Genomic DNA, 19,649 nt, shown 5'->3' with positions numbered 1-19,649 from the left:
CGTATCTGCCTCCCCGTTCTTTTGCACCGGTGTTTTAACAACGTTGTCAGCGGTCGACCCGAAAGGAAAAAACCTTGGGGTTGCTGCGATACGGGAGTAGCCGCTGCCGCTGCTCCCACGTGTGTTTCGTTGAAAGGTGCTGCGCGTGCAGAGGATATACCCTTTGTCGTTTATTGGTTATATTTTACAAGCGTCCGTACACCACGGAACGAACGCGCGCTATCCCCGTTGGCCGGCTGATTGGCGGATACGCCGTGTTCTTCTGGCTGTATTTTATAGCGAGAACGATTGCGATAGGATATTAACTGTTACTCGATACAAGGTGTGTTTAGTTGGAAGTCATGCGAGCCGCGTCCGCACATGTTCCACCTTGTGCCGAGTAAATTACACGTAATTCCGCGCGCCTTGTCTCTTGGCGCGAACGCGCAGCTTTTAAACCTTCTCCACTCGGGGAGGGACCCAGTCTCGCTTCGGTATTAATTCGACTGTTCGCGTAAAGCCGTCGCGTGATCGAGCAAAGACGAATAGGTAGATGGGCGAATGCGGAAACGTCGGATTTATCCGCGAAAACGTGTGAAGTCGAGGGAGGTGGGAATGGCTTGGAAATCTCGGATCTTTCCTCGAAGCGGCAGGATTTCTTGGAACGGCGTGGATGATATACGGTCCCCGGGTTCGATTGGAAGGAAGTCGAAGCGATAGAAGCCGCGACGCATGGACTCGGGGCGAAATCGATTCGATAGAGCACATCGGAGTCGGAGATTGCCCGAATCGTGAATATATCAGGCTGAAAGGTAGTTGCGGCTAAGAGTTGCAAGTTGGACCTTTCATTACGTTCGGGTCTCAATGCCAGGGTGCTATATAACGTTACGCGTCTACGTTCACCACCACGGGCGCACGTAACGCTCGCCACGGCGAAAAAATCGCGCGAAGAAGCTTTTGCTCGCGCACTCGTTGATGTGGCCACGCCCGTGGCGGATTCCTCATACGTAACTCGTGCAGTGGCTCGACCTACCAGACCTCTTTCTCCTTCTCCTACGCCTTCACCGTCTAAGATTACCGCCACGCTGCTTTTATTGCAATTGAATCCCCCAACCCCCTGCCCGTTTTACCGGCTCTCTCTCTCTCTCTCTCTCTCTCTCTTTTCGTCTTACTTCCTCCTCGCTTGCTTCTCGTTTTTTCCTCTCCTTCCTCCTCCCGAGATCTTCCATATCCTTTCCGCGTGCTCCACTCGTTGCTACATCATCCTCGCCTTCATCCGCACCTCTCTCGTTCCACCGCTTCATCGTCGTCTTTATTCTCCTCTTCGCTCCTTCGTTTGCCGCTGCTTCTTCTTCTTCTTCTTCTTCTTCTTCGTCTTCTCTATAATCTTCTTATACTACTACTACGTCTACCACCACCACGACCCCCACTGCCACCACTGCCACCACCACCGTCACCATCACCATCGCCATCACCATCATCACCATCGCTACGACTACTACTACTACAACTACTACTACTGTTTTCTACCTTACTCCTTTTTTTAATCCTCTCATTTCCCTCTACTCTCTGCCACGTTCGCTCGGTTGCGCCGCCGTTTTGTACCTCTACGCGTTGCTCCTTCTGCTCTTCAACCGTTGGTCTCCTCCCCGTCCCTCCTCGTTTCACCTTGCCCCTGTCCCCGACGCCTCGTATGAAATATTTTCCTGGAGCGCGCCTTTTTGCCCTTACACTCCCGGTTCACTACGTGCTTTTATATTGCACGTTTTGCTTTTACCCATCAGGCTTGCCCCTCCCCTCCTCTTCTACCCCGCACCCTCTGCCGCGTCATATCCCGCTCTGCAGCACGCTGCCTCTATTCTCTCTCTCTCTCTCTCTCTCTCTTTACCCGCTGTATCGCTCGTCGCGAGTGAACGAGCCTCGCAGCTCATTAAAGCGATGCCTTCTTGATCCCCTAATTACAAGATGGCGGCCGCGGCTACATGGCGTCTGAAGAACTTGCGCGGCACCGGGCATCCCCGGCTGATCCCTCGTGCCTAGCGTTACTCGCCCTTCGATTCGCCAGGGTTCCTCGGGGGTATTTCCCGGCGTGCTTCTTTCCCCATCAGACGAAACCGTCGAGCCCGCGATTTCGGCGAAAGGTTAGGGTGCGATACGTGAAAACGGGGGTCGAAGATGGCAACGGCGTTGCTCGCTATGGTTCCTCACGGCCGAGCAGTCGATAGGAATCGCCAGGTTTACATTCCCTTTTGCCGTGCTTTTTGATATACGAGTCGAGTTTTTAGAATTACTCGCGACTCGAGGAGGTATCATTTCAGGGATGTGACAAGCGTGTAATGATACGGAGGATGATGGTTATCGATGTTCATCGCGATGTTTGCGTTAGAGGTATATTTTCGTATAAATTATGTCCGTTCTTAAAGCTTCTACATGGCAGACTGATACCACTTCTGCCGTATCATTTCGAGTAATAGACTATACTTGGGACAAACTCTGTAAATTCGTAGCGCCGCTCAACTTCCCCCGGGGGACCTGTTTCAGCGTTTTCGCGTTTAATGCTACATTTTGTCACCGTGAAATATCGCCTCCTTATCGGAAATCTTGATCCATTTTTTCCTTCGAAGTGGGGCAGGCCCTGTTGTCGGATGCCGGTAACAGTATCCAGCAGAAGTAGCACACGCTGGATTCGACTCGGGAATAGCACGTTTTTCTCCATGGAACCGATCATTTTCCGCGTGTAGTACCTCTCGTTTGTGCGCAACGGGCAATTACATTTCGCGAATAAATTAAACGACCCGAGAGTCTGTTAAAGATCGAACGTCGTTGGTAATACGTCCGTGGGTTAATCGCTTGTCGGATAACGTAAAGTTCAGAGTTATCAGCTGGACTGTCATCGAGCGTGAATTTGCGAGTTATTCGACGTGGAATAGAGCCTTAGCGGCGTGCGAGCACGTAATCGAGCAAGAAAGCATAAGAGAGTAATGGCTCGAGAAATACGGTTTAAATGTTACCCTTCTGTTCCTGACATTTGAACTTCTACGAACCGTCGAGTGAAAGTATGCGGTCGCTTAAAGCGTTCTAAGAACTCTCGTGGTTCTTGTCTTTTAACGATACTGGAACGAGCTTGGAACGAGGCTACCGCTAATTTCTCACGATTTCGTTAGAAAACGGCAACTACCCCGATTCTCTCGCCCAAACGTCAGGGTTAACACCTTCCACTCTCGATGCTTCGTTTTGGATTGTTCAAAGTACATGGAAATAACGGAATCTCGTTTCGTGGATCGATTCGCACGATCGTCGTGACGATTATTTAGCCGGAGTGTATTCTCGAGGTAATTGGAATTTTCGGAAATTGCGTCGAGTCCGCCATTTTAACGCACAGTGAATTTTCCACGGAATAAATCCGGCAAGTTTATCAGCATCGACGTAGAGTGATGTTTTGACGAGGTTGAAAATGCAGCACGCTGCTTTTCTATGGGAACAACTAAATACGCGTTCAGATGAATAGCGATGAGACCAGAGTGCTCTAATATGTATATGCGTGCATGCATATGTATGTATGCATATTCGGCAGATTTTCTATCAAATGAGAAGAGCGGAAATGCGCGACGGGAAATTTATTCATCACGCGTGTAATAATCGAAAAATAATATTTCGGAAATGCGAAATTAATTTCGTCGAATCGATGAACGTGCCGTGTACGTCATCGCGCCTCGTACAAAGTGTTTCATTTTTATCAAAGCACACGCACACGCGCGTCCTTCGAAATTGCTCCCAGACGCCAATGAACTTATTCGTTCCTCGATACGAGAATAATTATCACCCCTTGGCGACGGGAAAATTTCATTTCGAGGAAATACCAGCTTTTATGTCAATTTTCGTCGTACGTCCGCACGCGTCTCGTTATTCTCGTCGTTCGGTTGGTCGCAACGCGCGACCACGTCGTCGACATAAATTCCTACGCCGCTACTTTCAACGCCGAGCGTCCCACTTTAATTCTATTCACACGCCACAAAGCTACTTCTCGAATTCAATCCTCGAACCCGGCGGAGAGAAAGAAAGAAAAAAGGGAAAAGGGAAAAGGGAAAAAAGGGCAGGGAAGGGAGAAAAAGAAGAACGATCGAACGGAATCGTTAGAACGGTGGTCACCTTCGACCCGGTCCTCGAGGCGGCCTTCCACTTTTTGCAACGGAAGTAAAAGTAGACGTCGGAGGGAGGCGCGCAGTGTCCCGCAGGTTGTAGGCATTGTTTCCGAGTGAGTTCGCCCGAAGGGTGCGGGCTTCTTCAGGTTGCTGGCGTCCTACTGAGCGGCCCACGCCGACTGCCGCTCATCGACATCCCGACAGCCCCGGGACTCGAATCCAGAACGGCTCTCCGCGATCCTCCCCGTGGACGGGCCTCTTCCTCCATCTTCTTCCTCCTCTCTCTCTTCTCCTTCTTCTCCACCTTCTTCTACATCATCATCATCATCATCATCATCATCATCTTCATCATCATCATCATCATCATCATCATCATCATTACCATCATCATTACCATCATCATCATCATTACCATCATCATCATCATCACCATCATCATTATCATCACCATCATCATCATTATCATCATTATCATCGTCGTCGTCGTCGACGTCCTCGACGTCCTCGACGTCGGCGTCGCCGTTTTATACTCGTTTCTTCTTTTCCACCTCCAACTTCGTCGTCCTCGTCTCCTCCGCTTCATCTTCGTCCGCGACTTCTCTCGTCTCGATTCGTCTGTCCCTTTCTCTGTCTCTTCCTCTTTCTCTCGTTCGTCCTCGTTCGATGCCTACTCGTCTCTCTCTCTCTCTCTCTCTCTCTCTCTCTCTCTCTCTCTCCTCTCAGGTGTATCCTTCCACGGACTGCCGGTACGTTGCCGTGCTCCCTTCTTTTCGTTTGCGTGGCGTGGGTGTGCGTGCCTTCACTTTGCCCGGTAATCGTATGTAAATCGTATAGCAGATCTCTCCCGTCCTGGTCGCGCGACCGCCTGGATGAAGGAGGCCCCGTATAGAATCTGCAGCGAGATGGACCGTGCAGCTTCTTACCCCGCGGCGGATACGGAGGATAGCCGCGTGCGTTGCTCATAAACAAATTATCCGGACCCAAGGGTCGAAGGTCTATTGAACCGAGGCGATCCGTTCTCCGTTCTCATTTACATAGTTAGCCCCGGAGCTGCAGATGCCCTCTTCTTCTCGTCCTTTCCTCTCGCTCCGGCCCGGCTCCTCCGCCTTTTCTCCCCTACGCGTGTCCTTCTCTAGATAACGACCGGCTCTCCACCCTTGATTCCCCCCTCGCGCGCCGACGTTTCTGCCGACAATCGGTGTACAACGACAATCTCGTTGCGAACACCGAAGAACAGACTCCTCTCGCGTGTCGGCCAACCGTTTCAGGGTAGGTATCCCCGGCAACGTTACCGCCGACTTCCACGCGTTTTCCTTTTTCCTCTTTGCCATTTCGCCACGGTTCGCGCGGATCCGCCGATCTCGCGGATTAATAATTGCCACGGCGCCATAGGACAACGATCGCGGAAACGTACGTCCTTAATCCGTCGCGCGCGTGCACGAGGGGGTGATAAAGGGGTGGCTACGCGGTGGTTAACGCGCGGTAAACGGACCGGGTGAAAAGTGGAAATTACACGGGCTCGAACGCGTCGGACGCGACGCCGAGCGACTAGCGTTACGGTTGCTCCTCGTTTTATCATCGCGCGGAGGTCTACTTCTATAATTACGTTGCCGGTGATTTATCGCCAGGAAGAGAGCTCCCTCCTCGCACCCCCGATGGCTACGAGTGCTCGCCCGTTGAAATAGCTTAATAACGCGACGATAAATATTCCGACCAAATCGAATGTTTTAATCGATTGCAGGAACTAGCCTGGATGACAAGAGTTCAGCCACGAATCACGCGAGATACACTGCACCCCCGTAGGGTGTCCGGGCCGACGCTCATTACGAGAGCTACTCCGATCGTACGAGAGGCGCGCTGGTAATCCTGTTTCGCTCTGCCAGCTCGCCGCCGCTCGTATCTCGCGGACCGAACACGCGTAACGAAACCGATCGCGCTATTTATTATTACCGCGGGAGCATTTCAATCGGACGTCGAAGATAAGGGGGAACCAGTTCCGCCGATTCTCTCTCCAAGCTTCTCCTCGACGACGTTTCGAAGGCGTCGATCGCTCGGTCCGCGATAGAACGAGGCGAAAAGATGCGGTGGAGAAAGAAAAGACGCGGTGGAAAAAGAGAAAGAGAAGAAAAATAAAAGGATCATAGAGGGTTCTCGAGTATCGTCCGGCTGTTAGCGAGCGGCACGAAAGGAATCAAAGTGCAGGCTGCGTCGATCGAAAAGACGGAGCGCATTCGATCCCCCGGAGCTGGTGCAACAAATCCTTCCGAGCGGCCGGGGGTACACCGGCGAAAGAACACCTAGGCGATACTCATTACGAGAACGGACGAGCCTTACCGGCTGTTTCGCGCTCCGATCGCGTTTCGTTTTGTCGGCGGTGGTCGTACCTCTATGCGGCGTAATCACAGTGCCCCGTAGCAGTGCGCGTCGAGCCCGAAGAGTAATCCACGAGGGCAGGGCACAGAACGGAGGAAAGAAGGCAGTGAGCGGCGGCGGCGGCGGCGAGCGACGGCGCGAACCAGCCCGAAGGGGGACGGGGGTGGAGGGAAAAAGAGTATAGACCCTTCTTAGGGTTGCTACGGGTTGCTGCAGCGTATACAGAGGGGGACTATTTTTTTTGTCGGACCCCTGGGTGAAACGTAAGGGGATCAGCGGGAGGAGGAGATTCGTGGGGGAGGAGGAGGGATACGGGGACCGAGGTTCGAGGCGCTGGCTGGCAGGTTGAGTCGTCGAGGCGGCTCGACGCTGCCGGAGGGGGACTTGGGTGCACGAATGAAGGAGGTGGGGGCACAGGAGCGGGGACAGGGGACCGTGGCCGGTGTAGGAGGCACGGGGCGAAGGAGAGGAAGAGGCAACGTGGTCTCTGGCCCCCTCTCGTGGCCCGCCCCCGCCGCCCGCCGCGTGATTGCTTCCCCGGGGCAGGCATCGCGTGTCAGGCCCCTCTTACACACTGTCCCTCTGGCCCCGCTTCTCCTCTTTGCAAAGCCTGGCGCTCGATCGGGCCCCTCCGTGCGCTGCCGCTGCTCTCCCTCTACTCTTTTTCCAGCCGCTCGTCTTCCCTCTATCCCCGACCACCACGCGCTTTCTTCGACTACGATGCACACCGCCGCCCGCGCAGTCCGCTTCTTCGCCACTGCTGCGCCCGCTCGAGTACGCTTCTTCTCTCGTCGCGCCGCGCCGCGGATGGCCGCGGTCAGCCGCGGTCAGCCGCGACCAGCCGTGTGTCGCACATGCTGCAAATTGCTCCCGCACGCTTCGCCTCTCTTTTCTCCCCCTTTTCCCACCCTTTCTTGCCCCTTTTCTCTCCTTTCTATCGCGATGTTCTAGCCGTTTCTAAGACGGTTTCACTGATTTACGACCGGTCGCCGATGTCGTTAAAGCTATCCGACGATAGCAACGCGGCCGGATCGCGTAGCCAGGGTAGTCGAAGAAAACGTTCGATTAGATGTAAATGACCGGCCTGCGAGATAGTAACTGCATCAAATTGTACGAACCCGGTAACCATCCAGACGTCCGACGAATGTCTAACGAGGTGGTTGAATGCTTCGCTCGGGTATCATTGGTCCGTGCAATTACGGCTTTAGCCGACTATAAAAGTTCCCGCGTATGAAGACATGTAACAAATAAGTGGCCTTTCCGATTGATTATCGATCACTGCTATCTGGAGCAACGACTACTTTAAATCCCGTAAAACCTCGGTAATCGAGAGGAATAACTTTCGAATATTTCACCAACTCGTAACGATCCCCGATTCCCATAATCCGCACGATTATTCGTTTCTTTCCCGCCCTGCGTCCAGATAAAATACACTTTCTCACGATAATCCCGGAACGACGCTAATTAAACCGTTTCTTCTGCCCCCGGACCGATCGCAGAGAAATCGTGGTTTCCATTTCGACGGTTTGCACCGCGGTCCCAGCGTCGTTTCGCAAAGTGCCGTTCTCAACAGCGGCGAGCCAAAAAATGGCTCGCGAACGTGGCGCAGGATCCATGGAATAATCGTTTCTCGGTATCACCGAGGCTAGTTAAGACGATTAAGCCGTAAAGGCGATCATTTTTCCGCGTCGAACGGATCTCGCAACGAGCAACAAGCATGGCGAGCGGTCGCGCAAAAACCTTTCGCTTCTCGGGAGAAAATGGTCGCTCATGATCTTCGGTATCCGCCAATTGAATCTCGAGGAGAGATCTCGTCCCGTTGCGATGGAGCCTCTACGGATCCAACGATTCCACGGTTTCCTCGCAATTCCCACAGCGAGCCAACGTTCTAGCGAGCATCATTCTCGCCCTCGCCACTAGATGGATTCCAACTTTGAGGAGGTTCGAGGACTTTCTCGCAAGTCCTCGGAAAACCTCCGCTTCGTATATATATAACTTCCCGAGAAGCGAAAATTAGAAGCTTCCAATAGTATCTCGGTCTAAGGCAGGGCCTGCCAGATAGCCTTAGTGACGAGTCCACTAGCAGGTCCGCGAAATACTTGCTGAGTCCACTAGCAGGCCCAAAATACTTACTGAGTCCACTAGCAGGCCCGAAATACTGACGAATCCACTAGCAGGCCCGAAATACTTACTGAGTCCACTAGCAGGCCCAGAATACTTACTGAGTCTACTAGCAGGCCCAGAATACTTACTGAGTCCACTAGCAGGCACAGAATACTTACTGAGTCCACTAGCAGGCCCAGAATACTTACTGAGTCCACTAGCAGGCCCAGAATACTTACTGAGTCCACTAGCAGGCCCGAAATACTTACTGACGAGTGCACTAGCAGGCCCGAAATACTTACTGACGAGTGCACTAGCAGGCCCAGAATACTTACTGAGTCTACTAGCAGGCCCAGAATACTTACTGAGTCCACTAGCAGGCCCGAAATACTTACGGACGAGTCCACTAGCAGGCCCAAAATACGCATCCCTTCCTTTTCCTTTCGTCCCTTCTAGTACCATCGGCGTACATAGAGAGGGCACCTGCGACCAGTGACATCCAACAATCGTGGGGAGAGGACCCCCTGCAACGTTTTCTCGAAACAGCCGATAAAACGAGAAACAACGCGGTGTTACAGAGACACAATGTCCGTTCTTCTTCTTCCTCTTTCGTTCCTCGAGACGAAATCGGTGAAATGGAACGCAACGTGGTCGCGAGCTCTGGAAACTCGAAGCGCAGCTCCACTTCCGAGTCCTTAAATTATCTCATTCGGATTAGACGCGCCGCGGCCCTTATTAACGATTACCTCTCCCCTATCGCGCGTATAATTTTCAGCTCGCGTAATTTCTACTCGAACTCGCGCACAGACGAACCGGAGATACCGATCTTAATAACACGGCGGCCGTATCGCGACGAATCTCGCTTATCCGCCGACCACAGCGTCACGCATTGCTTCCCGTGGATTCTTTCGCGTTATATAATTCAACAAACTATGATTTCACGGTGCAACCAACCAATCGCTTGCCAACCATTCGCAGTCCATCACCGGCTATGATTTATTCGCCGTTTCGTCGCGTTACTTTCCAATCAGTTCCAACAGGTTGCGTTTAATGTCTTCACGGTTCACGTGCCGCAGTGTGTTTTGCGGCGCGATTAAGCTGCAAGCCAGCCTTTCAGCGAGGTTGCGAGTTTTCAGAAAATCCGACGGGAAGCGTAAATTAGCTGCGACTTAGTTTCAATTTATAATTCCATCCACGAATATCCTCCATTCTCCCTATTCTAGTTTCACGCAATTCTCTCTCTCTCTCTCTGCGTCTGCGATGGATGTCGGCTCGTTTAATTATCGCGTTACTCATCGATCTGGATGATGTCAATTAAGATTGCTCTTTTTACCGTCTGCGAGTAATAGACTCGTACGAGGAAGAACAAGCTCGCAATGTAAGCGGTACATTAATACGCGGTTATTATGCCCCGGTATAGCGATGAGTTCATAGAAGTTGCGAATTAATTAGATGATAGCAGCGATAGCAGGCAAATAGAGTCATCGTCGATGTTCGTTAACGCAAATTATAACAAAACAATGAATAATGTAGAGGCGAATTAACGAACGCTCGGCGGGCGTGCTCGCGAATTTAACGAATTCTCCGTCTCGATTTTCTCGCCACCGAATACTCCCACGGATGGAAATCTTTTTCCTCTCTAACTCGCGGTACCGCTATGCCACAAGAATCGCGCCTTCTTTCCTACGGACTAATTTCTCAGCGGTCGTTCGCGACGATCGAGAAATCCAGGCGAAAGAAATTCGCCCGTAACACCGACCGGAATGATGTTTTCGTTCCACGAAGTTAATAACGACCGGGCGTATAATTGGCCTAGACTAAACCCACCTGTTCCCAAGAGTTAGTCACGGCACTGAAATCGTGCCGTATCGTTCGAGTTTCGAACTATTACGAAACAGAGCCAGACGCTGTCCGAGGAAATAATTTCCCTGGGACCGGTCGCCGGTGTAATTTTCCAATTTCGTTTTGTCGATGATGAACCCCTTGACAGTTCACCCTCGTCTTCTGGCGTCGAGCTGACACCTGAGCATTTCGTGTAACGTTACACGCTCGCTTAACGTGAAATTATTCACGCTCTTCGTGGCTGGCGGATAGTTTTCCCTCTAATTACTCCTCCCGCGTAGTTACCCCGTACCCGAAATTAACTGTTCCCTTCTTTCCCATTTTTCATTCGATCGAAATTATTTTCAGAACCCCCCTGTTTCGAAAATAATTAAGAACAAACAATTTTTGTTACCAGTTCGGCGAGTAGAAAATTTTCACGGTATCGTTGACGATATGTAGAGGTGTGGAAATATATCGGAAAGAGATTTCTGCACGGAGTTAGAATTTCGTCGTGAAGAGAGACTCTCGAGAGACGTTAGAAAGAGGAGCGAAAAAATTTTCCCGAATTCGAAGGTCACGTGGACGCAACGACTATAGAATTACAGGTTACGAAGACTCGAGTGTCATTTGCAGGCAGGCCTCATAAACGACTCTTTATTTGATAATAATTGCGGCATAAGAGCCATAAACACTCATTTTCTGAGACTCATGCTTAATACCTGGTATTTCTTGCCTCGTTTTGTCATTCCGCCGTGTTTTTCAGCGTCTCCGCCGCCCACTTTGTCCATCCACTGTTTCGAAACTCGCTTTTTTTCTCGCCCCTCGTGGATCATCACGCGTCTAACTATTGCCATTACATCATTCGACGCCAATGACTTTCTAACAATTTTGACTCGCCGTGGTTTCCAGCCCGAGACACCGAACGTCGCTATTTTCGGTATTAAAATACCCCTGCCGGAGTCTGGCCAAGAGATACGAAACGCGAGGAGGGAAGGAAAATAATTAGCCGACTTTAATTACAAGAAACGCTCGCCCTACCCACCGTTTCGATAAGGAGGAATAAACAGATTTGTTCGCGCCGGTCGAGAAACCCGCGAATGTTTGCGCGCGATGTAATTAACAAGTTATACAAAGATCCATGCATATTCTGCGCGATATTCTTTATTCTTGGTTAATTCTTCCTAGCCGCGATGTTTGCGCTCGCGCGGCAGCCGAGCTTTGTACGCGCTTTCCCCTTTTCTCCGCTTTCCACGGGCACAGTCGCGTTTTCTTCCTTGCACCCTGCTCTTATCCAGCCTCCCCATCTATTCATGGAATCACGAGACGCGTGATGCTCCGATGAAACTTTCACGCACGCGTATCCTTTGCTCGCGGATCGCGCCACCGGAAGCCATCCGGGGCAGCAGTCATCCGGTAGGTATGCAGGGTGTAGAAACGATTCCCGTTGGAAAAGAAATTTCAACGTCTTCGAGAACTTTCTTCCGACGTCGTCGTCGTGGCGCGATCCAAATTTCGCATTTAGGGGTTGGAATTTCGAAAAATTGTCGAGTGATTGAAAACGAGACGCGAAGGGGGACACGAAGGGTGGCGCGAAGAGGGACTCGAAATGTGGCGAAATTCCACGTCCACCCGGGGCAGCAGTCATCCGCTAGGTATGCAGGGTCTATAAGCGATTCCCGTTGGAAAAGAAATTTCGTAGCCTTTGAAATTTTTCTTTCAACGTCGTCGTCATGATGCGATCCAAATTTCGCATTTATGGGGTCGAAATTTTGAAAAATCGTCGAGTGGTTGAAAAGGGGGATGCGAAATGTGGCGAAATTCCACGTCCCACCGGGGAAGCAGTCATTCGGAACCTGTGTAGGGTATATTAGCAATTCCTGTTAGAAAAGAAATTTCACCGCCTTTGAAATTTTCCTTTCGACGTCGTCGACGTGCGATTTAAATTTCGCATTTAGGGGGTCGGAATTTCGAAAAATCTTCAAGTGGTTGAAGGGGGACGCGAAATTCCACGTCCACCCGGACGCGTAAAGTTCGGCTCGCGGACCGGTCGACCTGCAATTTTCGGACAAAAACGTTTCGTTACACCCCCTCCCAAGTATACACATTTCATCCTCCCCCCCGTTCCCTCTTTTTCTTCTACGAACCGTAATCCCCCGTCCCCTGGTTTCTCGTCTTTCTCTGGGCTGGATCCACCGCCTCCGCTCTCTTTTGTCCTTCCCAGCTCGTTCGTTTCACGATACGGGCAGCAAAGACGAACAGACGAAACCGCAAATCTATAATTTGCCCGTCGCGATGCGTATAATCATCGAATACCAGAAACTGTGCTATTCATTATTTCATTCGGCGCATTTGCTACCAGCGTGGCGTTTTCGCGGGCCAGCGCAATAAAAGTTCCCGGTGATTATGCTAATCCAGCAAATGATACAGTCCCCAACGCCGTCACGGGGGAGAGAATCGGCGAGAGATTTGGATCTTTCGGTCTGTACGAACTCGGGGCTCCTGGGCCCTCTTTCTCTTTGGCATCCGAGTGCCCGCCGACGCCGCAGCCGCGTAATTTCGTAATTCTAATCCCATTGCTCTAGATCCAGCCGTGATACCATCGCGAGACGTTCCCAGGACTACTCTATACCTGTTTGCCGGCTCACCGATCATGTCCTTTTCGCCAGTGCTCCCCTTCAACGAGAACCTTCCCCCCTGTTCCTCTCGACTCGTTGCTTGCAACTCGTCTGCAAACCTGGCGAGCTTGCACGCGGAAGCATCTCTGTTCCAGGGTTCACGTATTTCCTAGGGTACCCCGAAATAGCGTGACTTATCACCTCGTCGAGAACCGCGAGGGGTACGTCGCTTTCTAGCAATTTAGCAATTCATAGCGAACCGATCGGCTAGTCAATTAAATATCGGTTTCCGAATAAGGAACGTGGCTAATATATGGTGAAATCCGTTCTTTGCGAAACGATAACTAATAGCCCCGGCCAATTAAGATGGCCCTTTCCGGGCAATTATCCCGTCTGCTCGTAGGATTCTGATCGATCCTCTCGCGTGTAACGATCTCAAGGTCGATTATCGGGAAAGTGTTGAAGCGGACGGGATTCGTTGTCGGTGCACGTACGAGGAAGTTGCTCTTTCATCGTCTGGACACACAGGTAAGCCACCCACGCGTCCAGCCGGCTGAGTTACGGCCGAATGTGAGCGCACCTGATCCACGATAATCGCCTCTAATCTTCCACTTTGCCCTTTTCTTAGGTATTACCTCTTCTTTTTCTTCCTCTTCCCTTTCCTCTTCCGTCTGCCCGGTTTCGAGCGGTGTATAAATCATCCGGAATGGCAAGTCGTTCGAGTAAAAGCGCCGAATGTTTTTGAGGAAAAGAGATGTACGAAAAGGTCGATCGAATAGTAGTTAGGTAGTTGCGGATAATGACGGCGACTGGACGGCACGGAACAGAGTGTAAATCATTTTCATCGAGTGGTCCGATGATTAAAACTAGCGCGCGCGCGCGCGTTCTCCACGGTTCTAGTCCGGGATCTAGGTACCGGATAACGTTACGTTGCTCGGGGAACCAGGTGATCTTGAATCGAATTTTCCTCGCAGGATTCTGTTTCGCGTTCCGGCGCAGTTATTTATAACCATTTACCGCGATCGTAAATAGCGGGAGAATTCTTTTCCGAACCGATGCTGATTGTTATCGAAAACGAATGGCTGGAAGGATATAAATGAATAGAAAGCTAACGACTTCTATAAATGAAAGCCATGCAAAGGTAGCGACACGAGACAGTCATTAAACTGATTTATATAGTCCGGCTTTAATGGCTCGGGCTCGTATCGCTGCCGATCCTAGTACCCGGCAATCGGCTTTATCGATAAATAATGCCGAAATTTATGCAAAAGCAAAGAAATCTCCTAGGCTGCCAACGAGCCGCTGTAATTGGAAAAATTAGTAAAACAAATGAAATTTCCATACTCGACGACGCGGCTATAAAATTAGCATAACCCGGTGTGCTCGCTTTTCTCCTGATCGAACGCCAATACGATCTAGCGAATCGTCTTCGAGTGCTGGCGTATCAGCTCGAGATAAAGCGTGCTTATCCTGCCATCGCGAGCGCGATATATCACGTTCGCGTTAACCGGTGCGTAGACCGACTTAATTAAAATTAGCTCGCCTTCGTTAATTTCTAATCCCGTGACGAATGGGTCGGCCGGGCATGAGAAACGAGCCACGTCTAACGAGTGAAATATCCCCGAAATCGATTTGTCGACGGCGTGGACAGTATCGAAACGCGTGGTCGAAAGTTGCAGCCCGCAAATCTGTTAACGCGTACCAACACTCGAGCAGGCTGCTCGTTTCGCCGGCTTATCCTCGCAGCCGACTGTGCCCTTCGTTCTCCAGCCTTGGAGTTGCACGTTGAAACACGTGTAAGCCGGAGTTCCGCCCACGCACGCGCATTCTGCTCATTCGTTCCTCCGCTCGCTCGTCCATCCGTCCGACAATCTGCTGGCTCCTCGTCCTTTGCCGCTACTCTGCTCGCTACGGAGGGCCGAGGAGGCGAGCGTGCATTCCTTATGCATATCCCTAGGGCCTGCCGGTGCAGGATCCGGCAATTTGTACGGATCCGCGCATATACTGTAGGAGCAGTTAAACGCGGCGTTATATTCAAATCAGCGTGCTTTTGCTTCGTTTCCAGAGAAAATTAGAAGGAATTTTAACGCGCGACTATGCCGCTGAAATTTCGACTCCGGCCATCGCGTGGTATCGATAAGTATCGCGATTTTTAGACACGGTTAGCAGGATAATAACGATCATGACGACGACGTCGACGACGATGATGGCCATACCGGTCACCGTCACGACGACCAGCTTTTCGGCCTGGTAATGAGTATCCTTAGCGGAACTGGCTTAAGTATAGTTTCGCAGCTTTCCTAGATTCGTCATTACGCGGTGTTAAATAGGGACTTCGACGTCGACCAGCGAACTCGAGAATCGCGGTTCTTCGTAGAAGCCGAGAATCACTCGGTGTTTTTACATTTCTCTGAACAGGCTGTCTTAATGATCAGAGGTGATTCTTTCACCACGTAGAATCCGCGTGTCTAGTCTGAATTAAATTAAGAAATTATTTAGTTTCTTTCCAAGTATACTCGAAATATATTTAAACGCAAAATCGAGGATCGCGGTTCTTCGTAGGAGCTAAGAATCACTCAGTATCTTTACATTTCTCTGAGCAGGCTGTTTTAATGATCAAAGGTGATTCTTTTACCACGTAGAATCCGCGTGTCTAGTCTGAATTAAATTAAGAAATTATTTAGTTTCTTTCAAAGTATACTCGAAATATATTCAAACGCGAAATCGAGGATCGCGGTTCTTCGTAGGAGCCAAGAATCACGCAGTGTCTTTACATTTCTCTGAACAGGCTGTCTTAATGATCAGAGGTGATTCTTTCACCACGTAGAATCCGCGTGTCTAGTCTGAATTTAATTAAGAAATTATTTAGTTTCTTTCAAAGTATACTCGAAATATATTTAAACGCGAAATCGAGGATCACGGTTCTTCGTAGGAGTCGAGGATCACTCCGTATTTCCAGACTTCTCTGAACAGGCTGCTTTAATGGTCAAACCGAAGGTGATTCTTTTTCCGTAGAATCCATGTATCTAGTCCGAATTAAATTAAGAAATTATTTGGTTTCCTTCGAAATATATTTAAACTATAAATGAATATCTGGAGGAAAAAGGTATCGAAACATTCTCGGAAAGGTACACGGAGTCACGCGATATCTCTTGCGTGGATTATTGCTAGTAGTTCGAGTGGAAGCTTTGGTTCCCAGGAAAATACGGAAGAGCGACTCCCTGTTGAAAGTAAAATCCGCGGAACGTATTACAAGCCGGCATCTTGTATGTAAATCGAATTTCCGTAGAAATGTCTGCAGCACGTACGCGGGACCGCGGAGCCATTGAATCTAGTAGATAGTCGATTCCCTGAGTCGGATTCCCCGAGGCTGAGGGCTTGTCGGTCTGCCTATCTGTCTGTCTACTTGCGTCTATGTCACACGAACGGGATCCGCTTGATAATAATTGTTTGTTGCGATCGGGGGGCCGTACGCGCGTCGTACGCACGGATTCGAGCCTTTCGGGCACAACTTTGTGAACCGTTGTTTGCCAATTTCGCGTCCACCGTCGCTTTTCCACGCGGTTTTCATATTCGCTCGCGACTCGAGATATTGCTACCCCCTCGCAAAGTGTACCCGATATTTTTCTCCCCTCTTTCCCGTATTTTTCTTTCCTTTTTTCCCCCATTTTTTCCGATTTTTGCATTCACCGGCGGCTTCGATCAAATAAGAAATCGCGAGTTGACACGGTTTCGTTGGTCTCGCGAGCGTTTCGCCATCGCTTCGTCCTTAGCGTCGTATATCGAATGATTCGTTATTTATTTAGCTGCGAGATAAGCCGCGTTATTTCAGCTAATTGCTTCGTAGAAGCTATTAAACGCGGTGTGCACGGAAGCAAAAATCCGCTCTGCTTCACTCGCGAGACCACATACTGCTTTAATCGCCCCAGTCGCTTGCGAATTGCTGATACAATTGTACGGAAGGGGTACATACGATTGGAACAGGCGTTAGAATTGTATAGCGGTGCAATTAGAAACGGTAATTCCGGTAGCGTTGCTACAAAATCTCGAAAATCTTTCGTTTATGGCGAATCCCGTGGAGAGCCACGCGAGACGAAAACGGAGAAGATACCTGAGCTTATGCCACAGCGCGTATCTCGGCACACCTGTGTCCATTTTTATACCTCGCCTCGGTGCGACGTGGAAAAATTGCGAACAATGCTGCGGAATTTTTCAGTCGCTGAAAAGAATTTTGCCCCGCTCCTACGCGCCGGAGACCTCGACCTGTCGTTCCCTCGTTGATTAGAGGGAATCGAAGACTCCGGCGATCGTGGATCGCGTATGCGCTTTAGAGATGGCTAAATTACAGGCCTGTGCGCGCATTTCTATGAAATTATCAACTCGCCGAGGCTATCGGGACCGAATATACAAATCAATGACACGCGGCATTCCGGTCGTAGCTGCGGGATGATTTAGCATTCGTAACGGACATTGTTACGATTACCGGATGCGCGTAATGACACGCGAAAAGAGATAGAATCTCGTAGGATAAGTATCCCGTTGGTAACGAGGGCTGGTGGAGCGTGGGTGGAAATGAGATACGTCGCGCGGGGTGGAAAAGCAACGGCGAGCTGAGGAGCGCGAAACTCGTCCATCTGGCGCGAGTGATAATTACCTTTTGCGTGTTTCCGAGCATTTAAATAGCCCTAGTAAATTGTTAAGCATATAGGCCGGCCGTATATCTTGCGCACGATAAAATCGTAATGACTCGAACGACGGGGCTGAGCAAGCTTGGAAATAATCGGTAGACAGTTGACCACCGCGCTATGATATAGGAATCCAATTTGTTATTATAATATAGTGCGTTGTTAACGGGGGGACAGTAACTCACCGGAAAACTTATAACCACCGACCGATAGCTCGTCGAAGCTCGAGCTTATATCGAACCAGGTGCAGTCGAATAGGCTAGATCGATTGTCTAGTTAAAAGAGAGAGAGAGAGAGAGAGAGAGAGCTTCGAGGGTAGTCTGTCTCGCGATCGGTGGCGCAACGCGATTTTTCAAGCGCGGGATGAATCACGGTAAATCGTAAGACAAGTTTCGAAAGAGATACGGAACGAGTGAAATGTTTGCAGTATAAACAGATAAACTGGTCACAGGGCGATATCGACTTGTCATTGCTCAAGAAACGTTTTCTTTGGAGATATCGAAGAGATTTCTTTAACTTCTTTAACCTCTTTACCTACAACGTCGTCGTGTGAGACTCGTGGCAAGGAGATCGGGCCAAACGCGAGTTTCACGGGTGAGAGACGTGGTTCGTAGATAGGGCATAACTTGAACATCACGGGCCAGGCACGTTGCGAATTTTTGCCGATGTCTTCGACGTATTCGCACGAAGTTTCTCGATATGCTCGACGTTACCGTTCACTATGGCATAATCCATCGGAATTTAAATAGCAAGGCAAGGAATTAACCTTTATACGATTTTAAAATAACCCCTGTCGTCTGAATCGTTGATATTTACCACTTCCAAGAGGTAATTTCTCGTCGAGATAAATATTCTCGTTATCTCGATCGAATCGTCCCGGAAAATCTAAGACTCTGGCATCAAGACGGATAAGCTTGAACGATCCTCGAAGCGATTCGTCGAAATATAAGAGCCAGGAGCAGCGAAAGGGTTAAACCGAGACACCGGTTGAGCCTCGGCTGATCGAAAGGGACAGCGTGATCCGCCTACGCAGCGTCGTCGGTCCGGATCGATGTTGGATCGATTAAAGATCCGCAAGGCAGATAGGGGAGACGCGATGAAGAACGAGGGTCCGGAACGAGGCCTGGCACGTCCATCTGGCGCGGGTGATAATTATCGTTCGCGTGTCTCCAAGCAGCGAAGTGTTCCGTGGCGCCACCAAATTATTAGCCTTATCCGCGGCACGTTGATAATTATATAGTCGAATAAGGCCGAGCGCGCTTGGTCCCGTAGGGGCCACGATGCTGGTTGCGTCAATGCTTTTAGGACTTTATAGGCCGCGGTTGATGCGGTCTACACGGGGTTACCTAATGAAAAGGTTACTTGACCCCGGCCAGAACGCCCTGGCGCCTCCTTCTCTAGCTAGCTAGGCTTCCCCGTTCTCTCTCTTCCACTCTCTTACCTCTCTCTCCCTTTCTCACTCTCTCCACCGACCGGATATACATCTACCAAACCCGCTAAACGCGAAGAGAGGGCGAGGGACCCTAGAGAGGATGCGATCTGGTTCATGAGAATCCTTCCGCCGAGAGTCCATGTTTCCGCGAAATCCTCCCCTTTTCGATGAAGGAAACGACGCCGCCCTCCACGCCTCCCACGTAGACGGCTCCGGATTTCTGGCAAAATGCGAGTTTCGTTGGAACCGAGCCGAAAACGGTGACCCTAGACCCACGAATTGCAGCTCCGCCGGGAACAGGTCTCGCCGTTCGCGCTGCTCCGCTAACATTTCTCTCTCCTTTTTATTTTCTTTCTTTGAATACCAATTTTTTAGACACTCCGCGTGTTCCCCTAGGTATTCGATGGATTACCTAGGATCTTTGCCGATATCCGAATTTTTGACATAACATCGAAGTTTCGGGGTTCCCCAGCGCTACTTTGGTACCCTTAATCAG

General features: G+C 50.3%; 1 protein-coding gene across 1 annotated transcript in view; it reads right to left on the bottom strand.

Annotated features, from left to right (window-relative positions):
• Positions 1 to 1,359: 1,359 nt before the first annotated feature.
• Positions 1,360 to 19,649, bottom strand: part of LOC108546733 (proline-rich receptor-like protein kinase PERK13) — a 111,703-nt gene continuing 93,413 nt past the window's right edge. Inside the window, exons 2-3 of the mRNA XM_017898966.1 lie at positions 8,594 to 8,987; positions 1,360 to 1,685 (exon numbers count right to left, since the gene is read on the bottom strand). Of these exons, the coding sequence (XP_017754455.1) occupies positions 1,360 to 1,685; positions 8,594 to 8,987 (720 nt within the window). The remainder of the gene's footprint in view (positions 1,686 to 8,593; positions 8,988 to 19,649) is intronic.

Source organism: Eufriesea mexicana, unplaced genomic scaffold (genome assembly GCF_001483705.2).
Source record: "Eufriesea mexicana isolate 0111107269 unplaced genomic scaffold, ASM148370v2 scaffold4744748102, whole genome shotgun sequence".
Lineage (NCBI taxonomy): Eukaryota > Metazoa > Arthropoda > Insecta > Hymenoptera > Apidae > Eufriesea > Eufriesea mexicana.
Note: the sequence above shows the minus strand (reverse complement) of the source record. Positions and strands in the feature narration are given on the sequence as shown.